Source organism: Rousettus aegyptiacus, unplaced genomic scaffold (assembly GCF_014176215.1).
Source record: "Rousettus aegyptiacus isolate mRouAeg1 unplaced genomic scaffold, mRouAeg1.p scaffold_m13_p_11, whole genome shotgun sequence".
Taxonomy (NCBI): Eukaryota; Metazoa; Chordata; class Mammalia; order Chiroptera; family Pteropodidae; genus Rousettus; species Rousettus aegyptiacus.
This window is the reverse complement of record NW_023416286.1, coordinates 37,331,091-37,348,339: the sequence shown is the minus strand read 5'-3', so window position 1 is coordinate 37,348,339 and position 17,249 is coordinate 37,331,091. Positions and strand designations below refer to the sequence as shown.

The following is a 17,249-nucleotide window of genomic DNA, read 5'->3' as shown; positions in this document are numbered from 1 at the left end:
CATAACAATAAAAAAAAAGATAAAGTTAAGGTTGATATTCCCAGGAACTGAGAAAAGTGGTCATGATTTAATCAGTCAGTTTTGATTGTAATTGTTGCCATGTGTTTTGAGACACTGTGTACTGTTAATGGTAAGTCATTCATGCAAATAAAACAAATAGTACACTAATGTGAATAGTATACTTTATACAAATTCTCCAAGTAGTGTTCAGAAAATAATGGTAGCATGTGGTTTTCAAGAACAATTTTCTTTTGTGGTATACACGTTACTTTTAGGTTCTGTGGGTTCTCCATTGCTGATAATCATTTGGAATCACATTTCTGCCATGTTGTTTGCTAGTGCTGCCACTCCTGAGCAAGCCATATAGAACTCCCTCTCTAATCTGCCATTTTCGTGGGGATGGGGGGAGCAATATATGCTTTATATTTTTAAGTAGTTCTTGAATGTAGTCAACATTTCATGAGTATCTATCTACACTTTAGGTATAATCTTTTCTAAGCATGATTTATAATTTGTTTACTATTAAGATAGTGTGTAATCAAATACTCGCTTCTTTCTCCAGCTGCTATCAGAGTTCCGGAAGAATGGAGAATGTCCCTAATAATTGACCATATATATGTATATATATTTAAGAAATGCATGTCCCTTCCTCCATAACACAAATAAGAACTTAAGCTCTGGACTATTTCCAACTCTATCACTTTGCTACTTTGGCAAGTTTTAACTGAATATCATATTCCTTTATTCATTTTAAAAATGGTGCAACAAAAACAATAATAATAACAATAGCAACTCAGTTTGGGGGGAGTTGAAAACAAAATACATGTAGAGGTTAAGCCTTAACAGTGTTGGGCATATTAGCAACATTTAGGAAATTTTACTACTTATTATCACTGTCCTATACAGTTCATAATTCTGGACAGGTAGTTATCTAACCACTTCTTGAATTCTTTCTTTGGATAATTTTCAGCCTAACTTGTTTCCATAAGATAATAACACTTCTGAATGTCATCAGTAATTGTCTTGTTTCTAACTGTTGTATGCGGAAATATTTCTCTTCTTGAAAATTCTGTTGGTATTCTCATTTAACTACATGCCTTTTGTTTTACTTTAGGGCGGAGATGCGTGAGAGTGGAAGACATGGCAGAGAACTTGAAGAACATTTCTGCTTTTTAGCACTTCCTCAGAGTGATGTGGCTGAGATATATCAGAATGGGATAAGTACCAAAACATCTACATTGAAGATATTAGGAAATCCTCTTCTTGGAATTTATATATTTAGACATGTTGATATTGCCTTGAATTATGCTCATACTAGAAGCATTACTGTAGAAAGTATTATAATTTTTAAGGTAGGTAGCATAATACAAATATTAAATTATGCTGTTTGTTTTAAATTGACCTGAACACATCTTCCTTTGAATATGAATTATTAATGTTTTAAGTTACATAAAATAAGTAATATATTTATCATCATCATCATCATCACTATTCAAAATTTTCTCCAATTTCTGATTCTTATTGGGTGTGAAGTATAAAACAAAAATTCAAGTAAGCGAAGGCAACCTTTATTGTCTTTGTCTTCCCAATGTATATTTTTTCTGTCTTAATTGACTCTCCTTTCTTTTGTTCAGACTCTAATTAATGCCAGAGTATTTTAAGTATCCTTTTTCAAAACATTGGTATTAAGTATCCTTTTTCAAAACATTTTTCAAAACATTATTGTGGCTTAAGCTAAAATTACTAAACTCTTACTGTTTAATTTAGTTAAAAATATTGTACAATGTTAATTTCTTAATTTTAATAATTTTACCATGCTTATGTAGTATGTCAATATTAGGAAAAACTGGATACAGGTATATGGGGCCTCTGAACAGTTTTTGCAACTAGTAGTAATTGACATTTCTATCCACAATGTGTTGGAGTGCTTGTTATCTCACACCCTCACTAACTTTGTATATTATACTTAAAAAAAAAAAAAGTCGCCAGTCTAATAAGTGATAGTTTCTCATTGGCTCAGTTCTGTTTCTTTTTTTATAGTTATTGCTGAGTTTAAAGATTCTGCATATATATATAGACAATATTTAGTGAATTCACTATAAATATCCTTTGATCGTTTGGCAGTTTCTTGTTTTTATCTTTTTTCCTTTTTTTTTTTTTGGTTATTTGTAACTCATTAATGTGTATCTTGAGAGCTATGCTTTTGTCTGTAACATTTCATATAACTATGGCACATTTACCAAAACTAAGAAATTAATATTGTACATGTCAATTATATCTCAATAAAAAAATAAATAGAAATTTAAAAATTATAAAATAAAATGAAAAGAAGGTAATATTGATTAAGAGTACTATTAACTAAACTACAGACTTCGTTCAGTTTTTGTTAGTTTTTCCACTAATGCTTTTTTCTCTTTCAGTATCCAAATGTAAGATTCCACATTACATTTAGTACTGTTTTTAATTTTGAATGAATACATTAGCATATTAAAAAACAATAATAGAATAGCTGACTTTAAATAAAATGTGTACTTGTTTTCATATTAATTCCATTTTCTTCCTCATTGTCTTTTATCAAGTAGTCATGTTCATGTTCCTTTTTAAGTTTTATATTCATTTATTTTTGATGTACAGAAGTTTTTAAATATTTTACAGTGAAGTCTATGTTTTTAGTTCATGGTTTCTTGGCACACATGCTTAGATAAGAATTCTCACTTTGAGATCAGATAAAGATTTGCTGATAGTTTTTCTACAATGCTTGCATTATAAATATATAGCTCGTATGTTATTTATTTTGTTATTTATAGATTAAGGAAGGAGCTTTTTTTTTTTCAGTTGTTTCATAGCACTTACTGAATAATCTGTTTTTGTTTCACTTATTTGAAATGGTACTTTTAATATTATACTGTGTTTTTACAGATGAGTAGACTTGCTAGGTTTTTTATTTTGTCCAGTTCCCCACCACCCGCATCTTTTCTACTGGTAAAATCATCCTTTTAAAATTTATTAAATATCTGGAAGTACAAGTCACCTGTCCTGATCCATCATTCTCTATATCTGACCTAAAATTTTTCCCCTGAATTTTTTTTCCAAAATTTTCTGAGGTATTCTTATTTGTTTAGTCTTCTAGATAAGTTTTTAGCCTAAAACTCATTTCTGAAAATATATTTGCTGAAATTTTTATTGGGATTACTATAGTTGTAGAGTTTAATTTGGAGGGAATTGACATAATTACAATGTCCTTTCATCTGGGACATGGATTTATTTCCATTCATATTTCTTTCTTTAAAAAAAGCTAGCTTCACTCTTCAATTATGAGAGTTTAAAGTGTTTCAGTCTATTTTTATGGACCTCCTTTTTGCCTTTTTTTAAGGTTCTCTTTGGAAAAGTGAAGAAAATTCAGCCTTCAGTGGATAAAAACAAAGTTTCTTTGGATCCCTCTCCTAACTTTGATTGCCATATGTCAAGAAGTACACCTTCTCTGAAAGATACCATTGAGCTACAAGCCTACAGTTCAGCAGTATGTTAACTTTTTAGTCCAGTTGACTACTTGAAAGTCACATGCCTCACATTGTATGATACAGAACTTAAAACAACTTTCTGAAATATTAAAGGAAAATCTTTTAAGTCATTTAATATAATATGACCTTAAATAAATGGATAGTGAAAGATGTTTTAATATTTGTGATGGGAGAATGTCAGTAGTTTTCGAATTTATATTTAACTTTGTTCAAAGTAAAGTGGCTACTTGTATTTAGATGTTCCATAGATTAATTCCTATCTTGCAAAACATGCCAATTTTTTTTAAACAAGGCTATTTTGAATAATGTTATTGATCTTTTTTAACTTTGCAAAAGAGGCTTTTGTATCAGTCATTACATGTGAAACAATAATTTTCTTTCATATGTTGCTGAGATAGGCCTTTAATCTTCTACAGAAGAGTAAATTATATATAATAATCATGTATGATTAAATAAAGATAACCTTCTAGAAGTATATATATGCTCCCACCTATAAAATGTATTAAGCTATGGTTATTTTCCTAATTAACTTTTCCAATTAAATAAACTATAGTATAGTGGTTCACAGCACATGCAAAAACACTGGCGTTTTAATAGAAAAATACTTTTTAAATTTAAATATAGATTGTATCTGCTCCCATCAGCATTTTCCAACCAAGGAAAAAATATATGGTAGGGAAAAGATATATATATCTTCAAAAAAAATTAGAATTAAGAGACAAAGAAGGACCTAGTAATCCCACTTCTGGGTATTTATCCGAAGAAACCTAAAATACAACTTCAAAGGGATGTGTATATCTATATGTTTATTGCAGCACTATTTACAATAGCTAAGATGTGGAGGCAACCTGGGCGTTCCATCACTGGATGAATGAATAAAGAAGAGGTGATATGTATATACAATGGCGTATTACTTAGCCATAAAAAAGAATGAAATCTTGCCATTCATAACAATATGAACAGACCTAGAGGGTATTTTGCTCAGTGGAGTAAGACAAAGACAGACAAGTGTCACCTGATTTCACTTACATGTGGAATCTAGAGAGCAGGAATGAATAGACAAAACAAAAACAAGTTCATATATACAGAGACCATTTTGATGGTTGCCAGATTGAGGGAAGGGCTAGAGAAATGGGTGAAGTGGGAAGGGGATTAATATAAACTGATAGTTACAAAATAGTCATGGATATGTATAGTAATATTGTAGTAGCTATGCAGGGTGTCAGATGGGTACTGGATTTACTTCATAAGTTACAGAAATGTATAATCAATGTGTTGTACACTTGAGACTAATATTGAATGTGAACTGTAATTGAAAAAATAAATATGTATATGTATATACACACACATATATATGTAAACTAGGGTTAAAAAAGGTGGGGAGAGGGGTGGGTAAATGGAAACAGATGAATAAATCCATCATGCAGTTATATTAGTTTTTTTTTAAAATATGGGCTTTTATTCAAGGTAAAATTAATCAGCATAAAAATATTCTTTTTTCTTCTTCATCTTTCAGGTATACTTCTATGAATACAATGTTTTTTCAAAGCCAGTAGATAAACCTAGACAGTGTCTTCCATATGCAATCGTAACAGTAAAATTTATTGGTCAAAAAGTAGATAATGGGCACCTTATGACATCCTTGAGATTCCTCTCAACAGGATTTCCTAAGAGGGCTGGTGAGATAAATATATTATTCTACTTCAGTAATATTTTCGCTAGTGTTACAACTTCTGGATATTATTCTATAATACATTCTGAATCTCTAAGCAAAATAGTTATGCTTTACCTATTTTAAATTTTCTATCTCTAAAATTACATTGTAGATATATTTGTGACGTATTTAGTTCAATGTATTTGTTTGATTCTTCCATGTATAACTGTAGCTTCTTCATTTTCATTCATACATATGTGTACATATACACACATGGCGTTCCATTTTGTGACTGGGGATATTTGGACACATTCCAGTTTTATTCATATTCCAGACATTGCTATTTTAAACATTCATGTAAGTGTCTCAATGCCTATGTGCAAGAGTTTTTCAGTAGAGTGTATATCCACATGAGGAATGTACAATGCAATCCAAAGACGATGTCAACATACTTTTCAAAAACGGCTACATCAGGTTACATAATCTATATCCTTGTCAACGCATATACTTTTTAGAAATGTTTATTTCTGCCAGCCTAGTGAGGGTGATAAGCAATCGATATCATCTCTAAAATAAACTTTATCATATCCATTTCCCGTCAGTCTCTCCACCCCCCAAGCAATCACTAATCTGCTTTCTATTTCTACGTATTTGTCTGTTCTGAGCATGTCGTGTAAGTGAAGTCAAATATGTGGCCTTTCATGACTGATGACTTTCACTTAACAGTATTTTCTAGATTCTTACAAGTTACAGCATGTATCAGTACTTCATTCTTTTTTATGGAATAATGTTTCATTGTATAGATACATTACATTATATTTGTCCATCATTAGTTGATGGACATTTGGGTTGTTTCCACTTTTTTGGCAATTATGAATAATTCTGCTATGAACATTCTTGTACAAGTTTTGGTATAGACATGTGTTTTCATTTCTCTTGGGTAAATAGGTGGATGTAAAAGTGCTGGGTTAATTTCTCAGTTACACCAGGCATATTTCAAGTGCTCAGTAACCACATGTGTCTGTTGGCTACTGTATTGGATAGCACTGATAAGGAATATTTTCATCACCACAGAATATATGGTGCTTATAACTATTTATTAGTTTGTTTTGTTAATTGAAATATCATCTCGTTACAACTTCTTATATTGTTGAAGATGTTGGGTTCTCCACTTTTCATGTATTATTTAATGAAAATGCCCAAAATAATAAATTTAAAATGACTTTATTAAGTTTAAACAACATAACATCCTAGGCAAATCACTCTTAACTTCACTTCTCATCAATAAAATGGAAATGTTATAAAGATTAAATGAGCAAATAAGCATAAGGTGCTTAGAAAAACCATCCTTGGCAGCCACACAAAGTACTTTATAAATCATCCACATTATATTTTAATATGCATTTACCATACATTTATGAAATTGAGATTATTAAATAAATTTAAGCGATTAGGTTTCTCTTCACATGTTGGTTTGTCTTTATCTTAATATTTGTAATAACTGCATAACATTCTTTTTCTAGGACATTTTTTTATAGCATGTACACATGGTACTTTTACTTTTATAATGATCGATATGTCATATTTATTTAACTAGTCCCATATTGATAAGTTTCTAGCTTTCAGCTGTCTTGAATTAGACTACTAAAAAATTTTTGTACATATATCAGAAGTATTAATGCAAGTAAAAGTGCTAGGTATAGATGATTATACATTACATTTTGATGACTACTGTAGATTTACTTTTCCAGGAGATTAGTACCAATTTATACTCCCATAAACAGTATAAACGAATGCTTACATATGTACAGTATTAATTATCCTTCAAAATCTTTGCCAAGTAAAACGTTTTTAGATATAAATCATATTGTTTATTTAGTGGGATTGAACATCTTTTTGTTTGTTGACAGTTTTTATTTAACTGTGATTCTTTTGTTCATATACTTTGTCCACTTTTCTATTGTGTTCTTTTTATTAATCTTTTGAATATTCCTATGTACTCTTTATGTATTCTAACATATCCAGTGATGTACTAAGTTGTCTCATTCGAAATATACTTTCTATAAGTTTTTTTCTCCTGAGTTTTGTTGATTGCGTATTTTGGCTATTAAAATATTTAATTTATATGTAACTCTCATCATATTTTAATTTTTGGTTTTCGGATTTCTAGTCATGCTTAAAAAGTACTTTCCTATCCCAAGATTGTAAAACTATTCCTCCATATTTCCTTCTAATATTTTTATGGTTTTTATGTATTAACAATGAATTTTATTTTATTTTTGTATAAGGAGGTATCTGAATCTACCTTTCATTTTTTCTGTTTACTACAGCTCCCTCTCAAGAACTACATCTCTATTTGTGGTCATATTTCTACTATAGCTTACTGTGATTAAAAAATATAATCACAAATGGTTATAGAATTTAAAAATCTTCAACAAATCGATCTTTTACTATATTATGGGGGAAAAACCTCATGCTACTTACTAATGTATTGTGAAAAAGAACCTTTAGAGTACTTCCTGGTGATATGATTATAACTTTATGTATGTCATAAATCTCACAAGCAATTTCTCATCATTAATTTCTGTTTTAATAAAGGTGTTTTATGGTATTCTTAGCTATGAATGCTTTCTGAATATTTTACTTGCTAAATATGTGTTTTGATAAGTCCCTTTATTATAACATGAAGTTATTTCTGAAATTTTAAAAGAATACATTTTTATGAATTATAAAAGAAAATTTGCTTTTATATTTCGGTGTTTTATTTACATAAACTATTTGCAGGAATATTGTTTCACTGTGCAGCAGGGGTAGTGGTTTGCTTTGGCTGCTGGGAAGGATTTTGTGGAACCTTCCCTTTCCTTTCAGTTTTTTGTTCTCCAGCAAGATAACAGTAGTTAGAGGGAGACAGTTTTACCTACTAACATGTAGATTCTATTATTAAATATTCGAATATAGGAAATTATGAGAAGTACCTAGCCTATGATCAACATTTTTTTATTCCTATTTAATTTTTCTGTTTCTTAATATTTGACAGAATCCAATTTTTTTTATGGCAAATAACTTTCTTTAGTAAAGTCTCCAGGACAGAGTTTCATGCTCCATCATTTACACTGTATTGGTTTGTAATTCATCCTCTTCTCTCCTTGCTTTTTCTGCTGAGAACATACTCTATTCATCATTAGGATATTTGATGAATTTTTAGTTAAAATCACTCATGACAGTTTATTTGTATTAATAGAGTTGTCTGTTGAAGTACTTTTTCTTCCTGTTTTTTTCTAATTTTATTATTATTTCCACAGAAAGAACATGCTCTCTGAATAACTGTACAGTGGCCAAAAGGATTGGAAAAGGAAAAGATGCTACAGTCATCTTTGAGCATTTCAGGAAACCTGTAGATCCATTTGTTCAGGAAAACTGTTCATGCAAAGCACTGAATTTAGAGATAAATCCTTCCAGCTCAAATATTTCTAATTCCTATGGAAATGTGCAAAATGGGAACATTTCTGCACTTGAAACATGCAATGGACACATGGAGTACAATTTAACAGAATGTAGAGACACTTCTCAAGTACATACATATGACTCAGGTCTTTCACTTATTCCCAGTGATACCAGAGAAAGTGTTACTGATGATCTCTTGTTAAATTGGACATATCTTAAAAATATTTTAAGTGGTCTTGCTGGTGCTTTTCCCCTTTATAATAATACTGGCTCGAACACAGTTATTACTTCAAAACTCATCAAAGACCCAAGACTGATGAGGAGAGAAGAAAGCGTGAGAAAACATAATGTGACAGCTTTAAATGAGCTTTTACCATTTGGGAAGAATTTAGATTTTGTTAATCCAGAAATAAACCTGTCTGTGTCAACTAATTCTGCCTCCCCATCTGAAGTCATGCCTGGTGACCATGCTATTCTTAGGAATTGTTTGGATGCCTCTTGCTTCAAAATTTCTTTTGATGATTCACAATCTCAGACTCACAAAGTGGGCTCTAAGAACTGTGATTATACAACTTCCAATAAAATTACCATGGAAGGACATTGTCAGGGCCAAGACAATTTTCCATTTCCAATGTGTTTGTCAAATGTCATTTCAGAAGTTGAGAACCAAAAACACAGTGAGGAAAAAGCCCAGAGATCTCAACAAAGAAACAACATCCCACTTTTAATGGAACAAAATAGTGAGCCATTTAACTCTTATGAATCAGTGAATACTTGTACAAAAGGGTATAATAGTCACATTTCTCAGGAAGCACAGTCTTCTCATTTAAAAACTATATGTCAGACTGGTGACCAAATGTCTACAGTTTTTTCATTCCAAGGGAAAGAAAGCATGCCTGAGTACATTCAAAATATTGGAAAAGTGAGAAGCTTCACTGGTCCAGAAGACAATTCCAGATATGGAGGAGAGCAAAATTTGTGGAAAGAAATTCATAATCATTGTGCTAATGAAACAAAAACCAGTCTAGTAGATAGTTATATTTCTTTGCACCAAGAATACAAAGAGGATGAGAGTCTTCATTCTTTTGGGAAAAACTACGATCAAATATTAATCACTCGGGATTTAGAAATATCAAAACCTTCTGCATCTACTACAAAGGAAAAGTATGAGTTAGATTGTCGAGCATTGGAGTTACAAAATAATCCTACTGCAAGAGTGGAGAGCCTTTCACAAAAGCATCCTCAACACTCTTTGGCATATGAAGGTAACATTTATACAGGTTTTGCCATTTCTCAGAAACTAATGGAACAGAAGTTGGAAAAGCCAAATCAGAAGAACTGTGTTAGCATTGTAACCGATGCTTTCCAGGAAGCAAAAGACATTCCCAAGACCAAAGAATTGCCCCTTGGTACAGTTACTTCATCTCATGACATTAAAACAGCTCATGACAATTCGAATTGCAACATAGCTAGAGAAAATACATATGTCTATAGGAAAAATGAAAATGATCCAGTGTCATTAGAGAACATTCAGAGAGACAGCAATGGAATCCCTCAAATTGATGATAAAGGTCAGGATTATACTCTGTTCTGTAATGCACAGTTGAATAATATACACCTGAATACTGATTTCAAAGAACAAAGAAATAATAAAGAAAACCAAACTGAGGCTAAAGAGAAAGATACTGTTTCATCTACAGAAAACAATATAGCAAATATATGCAGAAATGAGCAGAGTTTTCATATAAACAAAAATGTCACCAATATGGATGAAAGGAGTGAGAATACAAATTACAATAGTGTAGAAATTCTGAATTCTGAAGAGTTTTCTACCATGTTTAATATGACTTGGAAAAAATATGCATCACCAGAAACTGCATTACTAGAAACTGAAGATACTTTCGCTGCCATAAAACAAGAAGATACTCAAAATACCAGGAGGAATATAAAGCCTTTGGCTTCCATATTTCCCAAAATTGCAGGTTCTTCAGTACATGTAGACTCAAATGCTCTAGTAGAGATAGCTGGTACTATGGTCCCCTCAGACACAAATCATGAATACCAAAGATACCAGTTTAAAGAAACTTGTCCTTCTGAGAGTCCAGAGTTCCATTTGTTAGTAAAACACACGGTTTCTGATTGTGAAATGGATATAGATAAAGATAAATTAAATGAGTCTTTTCATCAATCATTAAGTGACAACTTAGTTCTTCAAAGTTTTGAATTGGAAAATGAGATTGAAGTAGGATCAGAACAGTGTGATGATGCTACTCTGTTTCAACAAGATGTTCATAGCCATGGAAATACACTATATGAAGAATTCAGGGCCTCATATGAGGCTCTGAAGTCTCGTATTAATTGGGAGGGTCTTCTAGGAAGCAGTAATGGGGAGAAGGAAGTTTTGAAAAGCACCGCAAGAAGGGAGAACAGTGATCAGCATTACTCTGAAGAAAGTAGTTGTTTTTATCCCTCTGTACAAAAAAACAAAACAGAGTTCTTCAACCCAATTTTACTTCCAGATCTACAAGTTAGAATTACTAATATAGTTATGCCAGAATTCAGTGCCACTATTGAATCCCTTGCAATGAAAGATAATTTTGGTAATTATGTAACTGAAGCCAGAAATACAGAAATAAATGAGGAGGGGAAAGTTCCGGGATTTGAAATTTATTCCCAGTGTTCTGGTGAAAATTCGGATTATCCTTGTGAAGATGAATTTGGCAATATAAGGCAAGAATTGAGACTAGTGAATAAATCTGAAATCTCACTTCCTTTCGACTTGAGTCATAATACATACATGAATCACACGTCTGAAGAACTAAACAGTGGAACTTTGCTTACTGAATCTTCTAATGCCACAACAATAAGTAACCAAAGCGGATGTCCCCTTACAAAGTCAAAAACCGATTATAATGATGCTAGAAGTAAAAAGGGCACAGAATCAAGAATTAGCAAAAGAAAGGCACATACACCTTTTAGGGATGAGAACATACCACGTAATGACTTAAGACATCATGAAATTTGTGAGAAGAGGAGGCGGCTAACCGCTCAAGATGCATTTGAATGTTTTTCTTCATTATCCGAAGGACGAATTAAAACCTTTTCAAGGTCAGAAAAACACATTAGGAGTGTTTTGGATATTCTGAACAGTGAAGCATCTTTATGTAAAAGCAAACGTCTTTCCAAAAAACTTGACAGAGCTGTTCTTCACTTGAAAAAAGCTCATAGAAGAGTTCACACGTCTTTGCAGCTTATAGCTAAAGTGGGAGAGAAAAGAAAGAGTCCATTACCAAAAGCATATGCAATAATATGCAATAATTTTTGGGAAAGTTGTGACCTCCAAGGTTATAGTTCTTTTTCTGAAAGAAGATATTATTCCACTAAGCATTTTTTGTCAAAAAGAAAAAACGACAAACCTGGAGAGAGAAGAGCTTTGGAATTTGACGTTGATAAATCATTAACTCATGTATCAAAGTGCAAGACTTACAAAAAAAATGGACAGAGAATCACAAAGTGCTTTTCTAAGAAAAATATATCCAGCAGTGTCTCAAGTCACACCACTATTCATGTGACAGAATTTTGTGATCAAGAATATCCTGAGTCACAGTTATCCCTGTGCTCCACATCCCAAAGTACAAGCCATTTGGCTTATGACACTAGCAGTAAGAGAAATCCAATATCATCTGAACTTCAACCCTCTTCTGGAAACATTGGGTGCCTCTTATCCCCAGACTGTCCAGATGAGAAGCTAACTGAGAAAGAAAATCAAATTGACATAAAGTCTTTGTCTAACATTAGTAAATACGAAAAGTTTGAGAACCATTCAGAACATAATAAAGATGCAATGAAAGACAATGCTGAGGCTAATGGAATAATAAACAAAAGTAATTCAGTATCTTTAAGATGCATAAATGAAAACAATTTAAGTTTTAGCACAGACAAAAATTATGATGCAAGTTGTATAGCTCACACAGAGGTGAAAACTGACATAGTCATTTCAGTCTTAGAATCAAATGTGAAGCACTTTTTAAATGTTGATATCTACAAACCAGATAACCTTATTTCATCTGGTTATAAAAGAAACCTGGAAGTAGATTTTACTGCTGAAAAATGGACAGCTCCAAATGAGAGCTCCAAACCAGGCACTACTACAGGAAGCATCCTTATGGACCCATTAAATCTAACTCCAATGTCAAGCAGAAAGAGTTACAGTATTCCTCAATTGTTGTCAACTGCTCCAGTGACAGATAGTGAAGGAGAATCTTCAAAGTCTTATTTGGAGGAACAGAGAAGTTTTGCTGTAGATTCTTTTGCAACATCCACCAATGTACCACACTGTCAGCAAGGATGTGGTGGAAAGGAGCAGGAGCTTCTAAAGACAGAACAGTCCTCTCCGAGTAGTTGTTTCCACATAGATGGGAATGAAACAAATGTTATGGAGAATTCTGAGTCGGATCCCAAACCCATAACTGAAGAAAGTAAAACTCATGGGGAAAATGTAATGAATAGACTATTCTCCAGTGATAGTTCTCTGCTCTTGAAAGGTGATGTAAAGAATTCTTCAAAAAAATGTATTGCAAAGAAAAACAGTCAAGACAGAAAAATGTGGAAAGTTAAACAGCCAGAAAAAGCAAAAGATTCAGTTCACAAAAAAAGCATGACTGAAGGATCAACTGTTAAGACTGAGTACAGAAATCAAAAGAATAAGATTTTAGAAGAAAGTTACTTAAGTGAGAAAACAGGTAAAAAGAACTTGATTGATTCTCACCTAACCATTAAAAATAGTACTGAGGCAATCTCTTTGAATAACACAGTTTCTAATCAGTTTAACAAACGAGAGAAAGAGGAAAGAGTTAAAGTTAGTAATGGCTCTCAGTCTGACTCTACCTTACATTCCGAAATAGCCTGTAATTCCAAAACAGACATAGGAATAAATCATATGCCTGTTTCACATGCTCCCTCTGAAAACTCCGAAGTCACTACTCAAAAGAAGCCTATATTAGACATGAATGAATTAAAAGAAAAACATTGCTCAGCTGATCATTTGGGTCTTATAGGTAGGCTAGACCAAATTTTGAGGAGGGCAGATGAAGCATCATCTTTGCAGAGTCTACAAGAAGAAACCAAGGTTTGTCAAAACATTCTCCCTTTATTTGTTGAAGCTTTTGAAAGAAAGCAAGAATGTTCACTTGAACAAATCTTGATTTCAAGAGAACTGTTGGTAGAACAAAACCTGTGGAATAATTGCAAACACATATTAAACCCATGTGCTGTTGACTCCTTGGTAGAACTCCAAATGATGATGGAAACCATTCAATTCATTGAAAACAAAAAAAGGCTCTTAAGAGGTGAACCCACATTCCGAAGCTTGCTTTGGTATGATGAGACATTGTACAGTGAGCTGCTTGGCAAGCCACGTGGATTTCAACAACAATCCAATTTCTATCCTGCTTTTCAAGGAAGGTTAAAATATAACGCATTCTGTGAGTTGCAGAACTATCACGATCAATTAATTGAACTGTTTGAAGAAACCAAAAGGGAAAACCATTCATACTATGCAGTCTTAAAATACAAACGACAGATTAATGAATGTGAGGCAATATTGAAGCATTGTTATGATTGCTTTGACTTTTCTCTTTCCGTTCCATTTACCTGTGGAGTTAACTTCGGAGATAGTTTAGGAGACCTAGAAACCTTAAGAAAAAGTACTTTAAAGGTGATCAGTATGTATGGGCACTCTCCTAAAGTTGATTCCTGTCCAGGAAAAAAAGACCATCTGTGGATTATCATTGAAATGATCTCCTCAAAAGTTAATTTTATCAAGAGCAGTGAGGCAGTAGGTATTAAAATATCTCTTTATGGTCTGGAACATATCTTTTTTGATGCTGCGAAAAGTCTTGTTTGGAAAGAGAAGAGACAGTCTTTCAGCAAAAAATACTCAGGACAGAAGAACAAAGTAACACTACTCAGAATGAACCAACATTCTTTTTCTAAGTTGCAAAAAATATGTGATACATTGTCTAAAGATTTAAGCAGTGAACAAGTTTCCAACATTGGACTTGAGAATACTGTGATTGCTTCCAGAAAGTCAGATGATCTAATAAACAAAGCAACAATTAACATAGAAAACTGTAAATTTAACAGTTTGTTGCTTTCGCACCCAGATATTTGTTGTATTAGTGAAATGTTGGATCTAGCTGAATTTGCAGACTTTGAAAAATTACAAGAACTCACTTTGAAGTGTACTGATCACTTAGAAAATTTAAAAAAGTACTTTCATGTGCTGCAAGAAGATAACTTAGATAATATTTTCATCACAGAAGAAAACGTTTTGGATGTGGTAAAAAGTCACAACCACGAGGCTGTAAGTTTAAAACCTGAAGCTATTGAAACCTATATCGAAATTGCCATGCTCTCTGAAACAGTTCATTTTCTTAAAAACTCAATGGCAAAGAAACTAGACAAACAGAGATTTCGAGGTATGCTTTGGTTTGATTTGTCACTTCTTCCTGATCTGGTTCAATGCCAAGAAAAAATGGCTTCCTTTTCATTTCTTAAAGATAACTCAAAAGATTGCCTTTGGAAAGTGATAGAGACTGCTATTTCTGAATGTAAAAAAGATTTGGATATTATCTACAAATATAATGAAGCTGTTAATTGCTCATATGCTGTTCATTTGTTCTCAAGAGAACTTGAAGAACTTGAAGAAATAAAAAAACTTCTAAAGAAGTCTAAGTATTCAATTTCCACATATATTGACTTTGTGCCATGTATAGCATCCATAAATTTTGGAAGTACTGTGATGGAGTTAGAATATAACCACAGTCAGTTTTCTACGTTGCTCAAAAATTTAATGGCTGCCCCTCGGAAAGATGTAGGGAAAATGGCCCATGTTATGAAAGTCATGAAAAGTATTGAACATATGAAGATAATATGTACTAAAAATGCTGAATTAACCATTTCCTTTATCCTATGTCAAATGCTGCATAATAGAAAGAAGACTTTCCAACTGAAGAGAAAAGAAAAAGTGAATGTTCCTGTAAAACCTAGGAAGAACATCAGTAAATCCAGTACTTGTATGAAGGTAGCCTCAGTTTCAGAGTGTGTAATGAAAAATGTTTCAAATTCTTCTAAAAAACGACCTATTACTTTAGACAGATGTAAAGACTCTCAGAAACAAGAAAAAAGCACTACTGTTTCCAGCTATAAAAAACAAAAGGTAATGAATGTTTCAAAATGAAACCTATGTAGTAGTCTTTTTGAGAGCAAGTCTAGTCTAAGCAAATAAGTAGTTTGCAGAACTGTAAAAATCGAGAATGCTTTAAATATTGCCTTGCAAAATCAATACTAAAGTATCGAATTCAACAATTTATATTATCTATTAAGATATGAATGATTATATGAGAGATACCTTGCAAATGTCTGTTAAACTTACAAACTAAATTATTTAGCTTAGAAACTATTTCTTGGAAGGATGTGAATTTTAATGACTTGTTAAGGGAAAGTCCAGTATCATGAATGTGAGTTAAACGAATGACCAAGTATTTACTGAATAGCTTCTATATAACAAGGCTATACTTAATGTAATAATATTAAAAACTGGCTAATAGAGCCTCTGTTTTTGACCGTTATCATCTACAAGGGGAAATAGAACAGATATTTTTAAATAGATTATGAAAGAGTGAGAAGAAGTCCTATGTAAACACATTTTAAGAAAATTTATTCAGCATTTATTGTGTGCTTGGCACTGTTCTAATGATTGCACAAATATTAATTCTTTTTATTTTCAAAAGACCGATAATATAGGCACTGTAATTGTCTTAAAGGTCTGGAAAATGAGACATAGAAAGGTTAAATAACTTTCCCAAGGTCACAGAGTTAGTAATGGGAGAGCCCAGGTGTAAAACCAGGTGGTCTGACTTCAGAGCCCATTCTGACAGTTGCCCTTACTTTTTGAGGATTTCTCAGTTTAGAGGTAAAGAAAGAAAAACCTATATGCAATATGAAAAGTAGACTTCTTTCTCAGCTTACTCTAGTTGTGTCTATTAGTTTAAACATAGTTCTAGAGACTAGAAAGCTAATCATTTATTATACTGCATTTATAGGAAAATGCTTAATAAATTTCCAGTTTATAAACATTTCCAGAACACAAGAACACAAGTTGTATACTCCACTTTGAGTAAAATGAGGGTAATACTAAAACAGTATTGTAAATATTGAGAAGAAAAGCCAAAAAAAATTAGAGAAGGTTTATTTGTTGATTTAATGGAAGAATACAAACCAAAGCTTTGCTCTGTAGGGGAAAAAAAACAATATTGATGAATGTAAGAATGAAGGAGGGTATCTAAGTTACAGAAAATAAAATATGAGTAAGGACACAATGCTTTTTGACCTTTTTTGATAAATGAGTTTAAAATTGAGCCTGGAACAAAAATGAAACTTAGTGGACAAGAGTAAGCTAAGGATGGAGATGAACATTGTTTCAGATTGTCAAATTTCTTACATATAGGCCTAAGGAGTTTGAACTTTATATATATTGAAGGATGGTGTCCTGTGAAATACGTTTTTTTCCCCAATGATTTAAAGGTGGGGATTCTGAGTACAGTTAGAAGTAGTATAGTAAGCCATCT

General features: G+C 32.2%; 1 protein-coding gene across 2 annotated transcripts in view; it reads left to right on the top strand.

Annotated features, from left to right (window-relative positions):
* TEX15 (testis expressed 15, meiosis and synapsis associated) overlaps positions 1–17,249 on the top strand; it is a 64,400-nt gene that overhangs the window by 40,852 nt on the left and 6,299 nt on the right. For both annotated transcript variants that reach the window (XM_016136150.2, XM_016136151.2), the window contains exons 5-8: positions 1,115–1,352; positions 3,374–3,520; positions 5,038–5,200; positions 8,478–15,838. In XM_016136150.2, the coding sequence (XP_015991636.2) occupies positions 1,115–1,352; positions 3,374–3,520; positions 5,038–5,200; positions 8,478–15,838 (7,909 nt within the window). The remainder of the gene's footprint in view (positions 1–1,114; positions 1,353–3,373; positions 3,521–5,037; positions 5,201–8,477; positions 15,839–17,249) is intronic.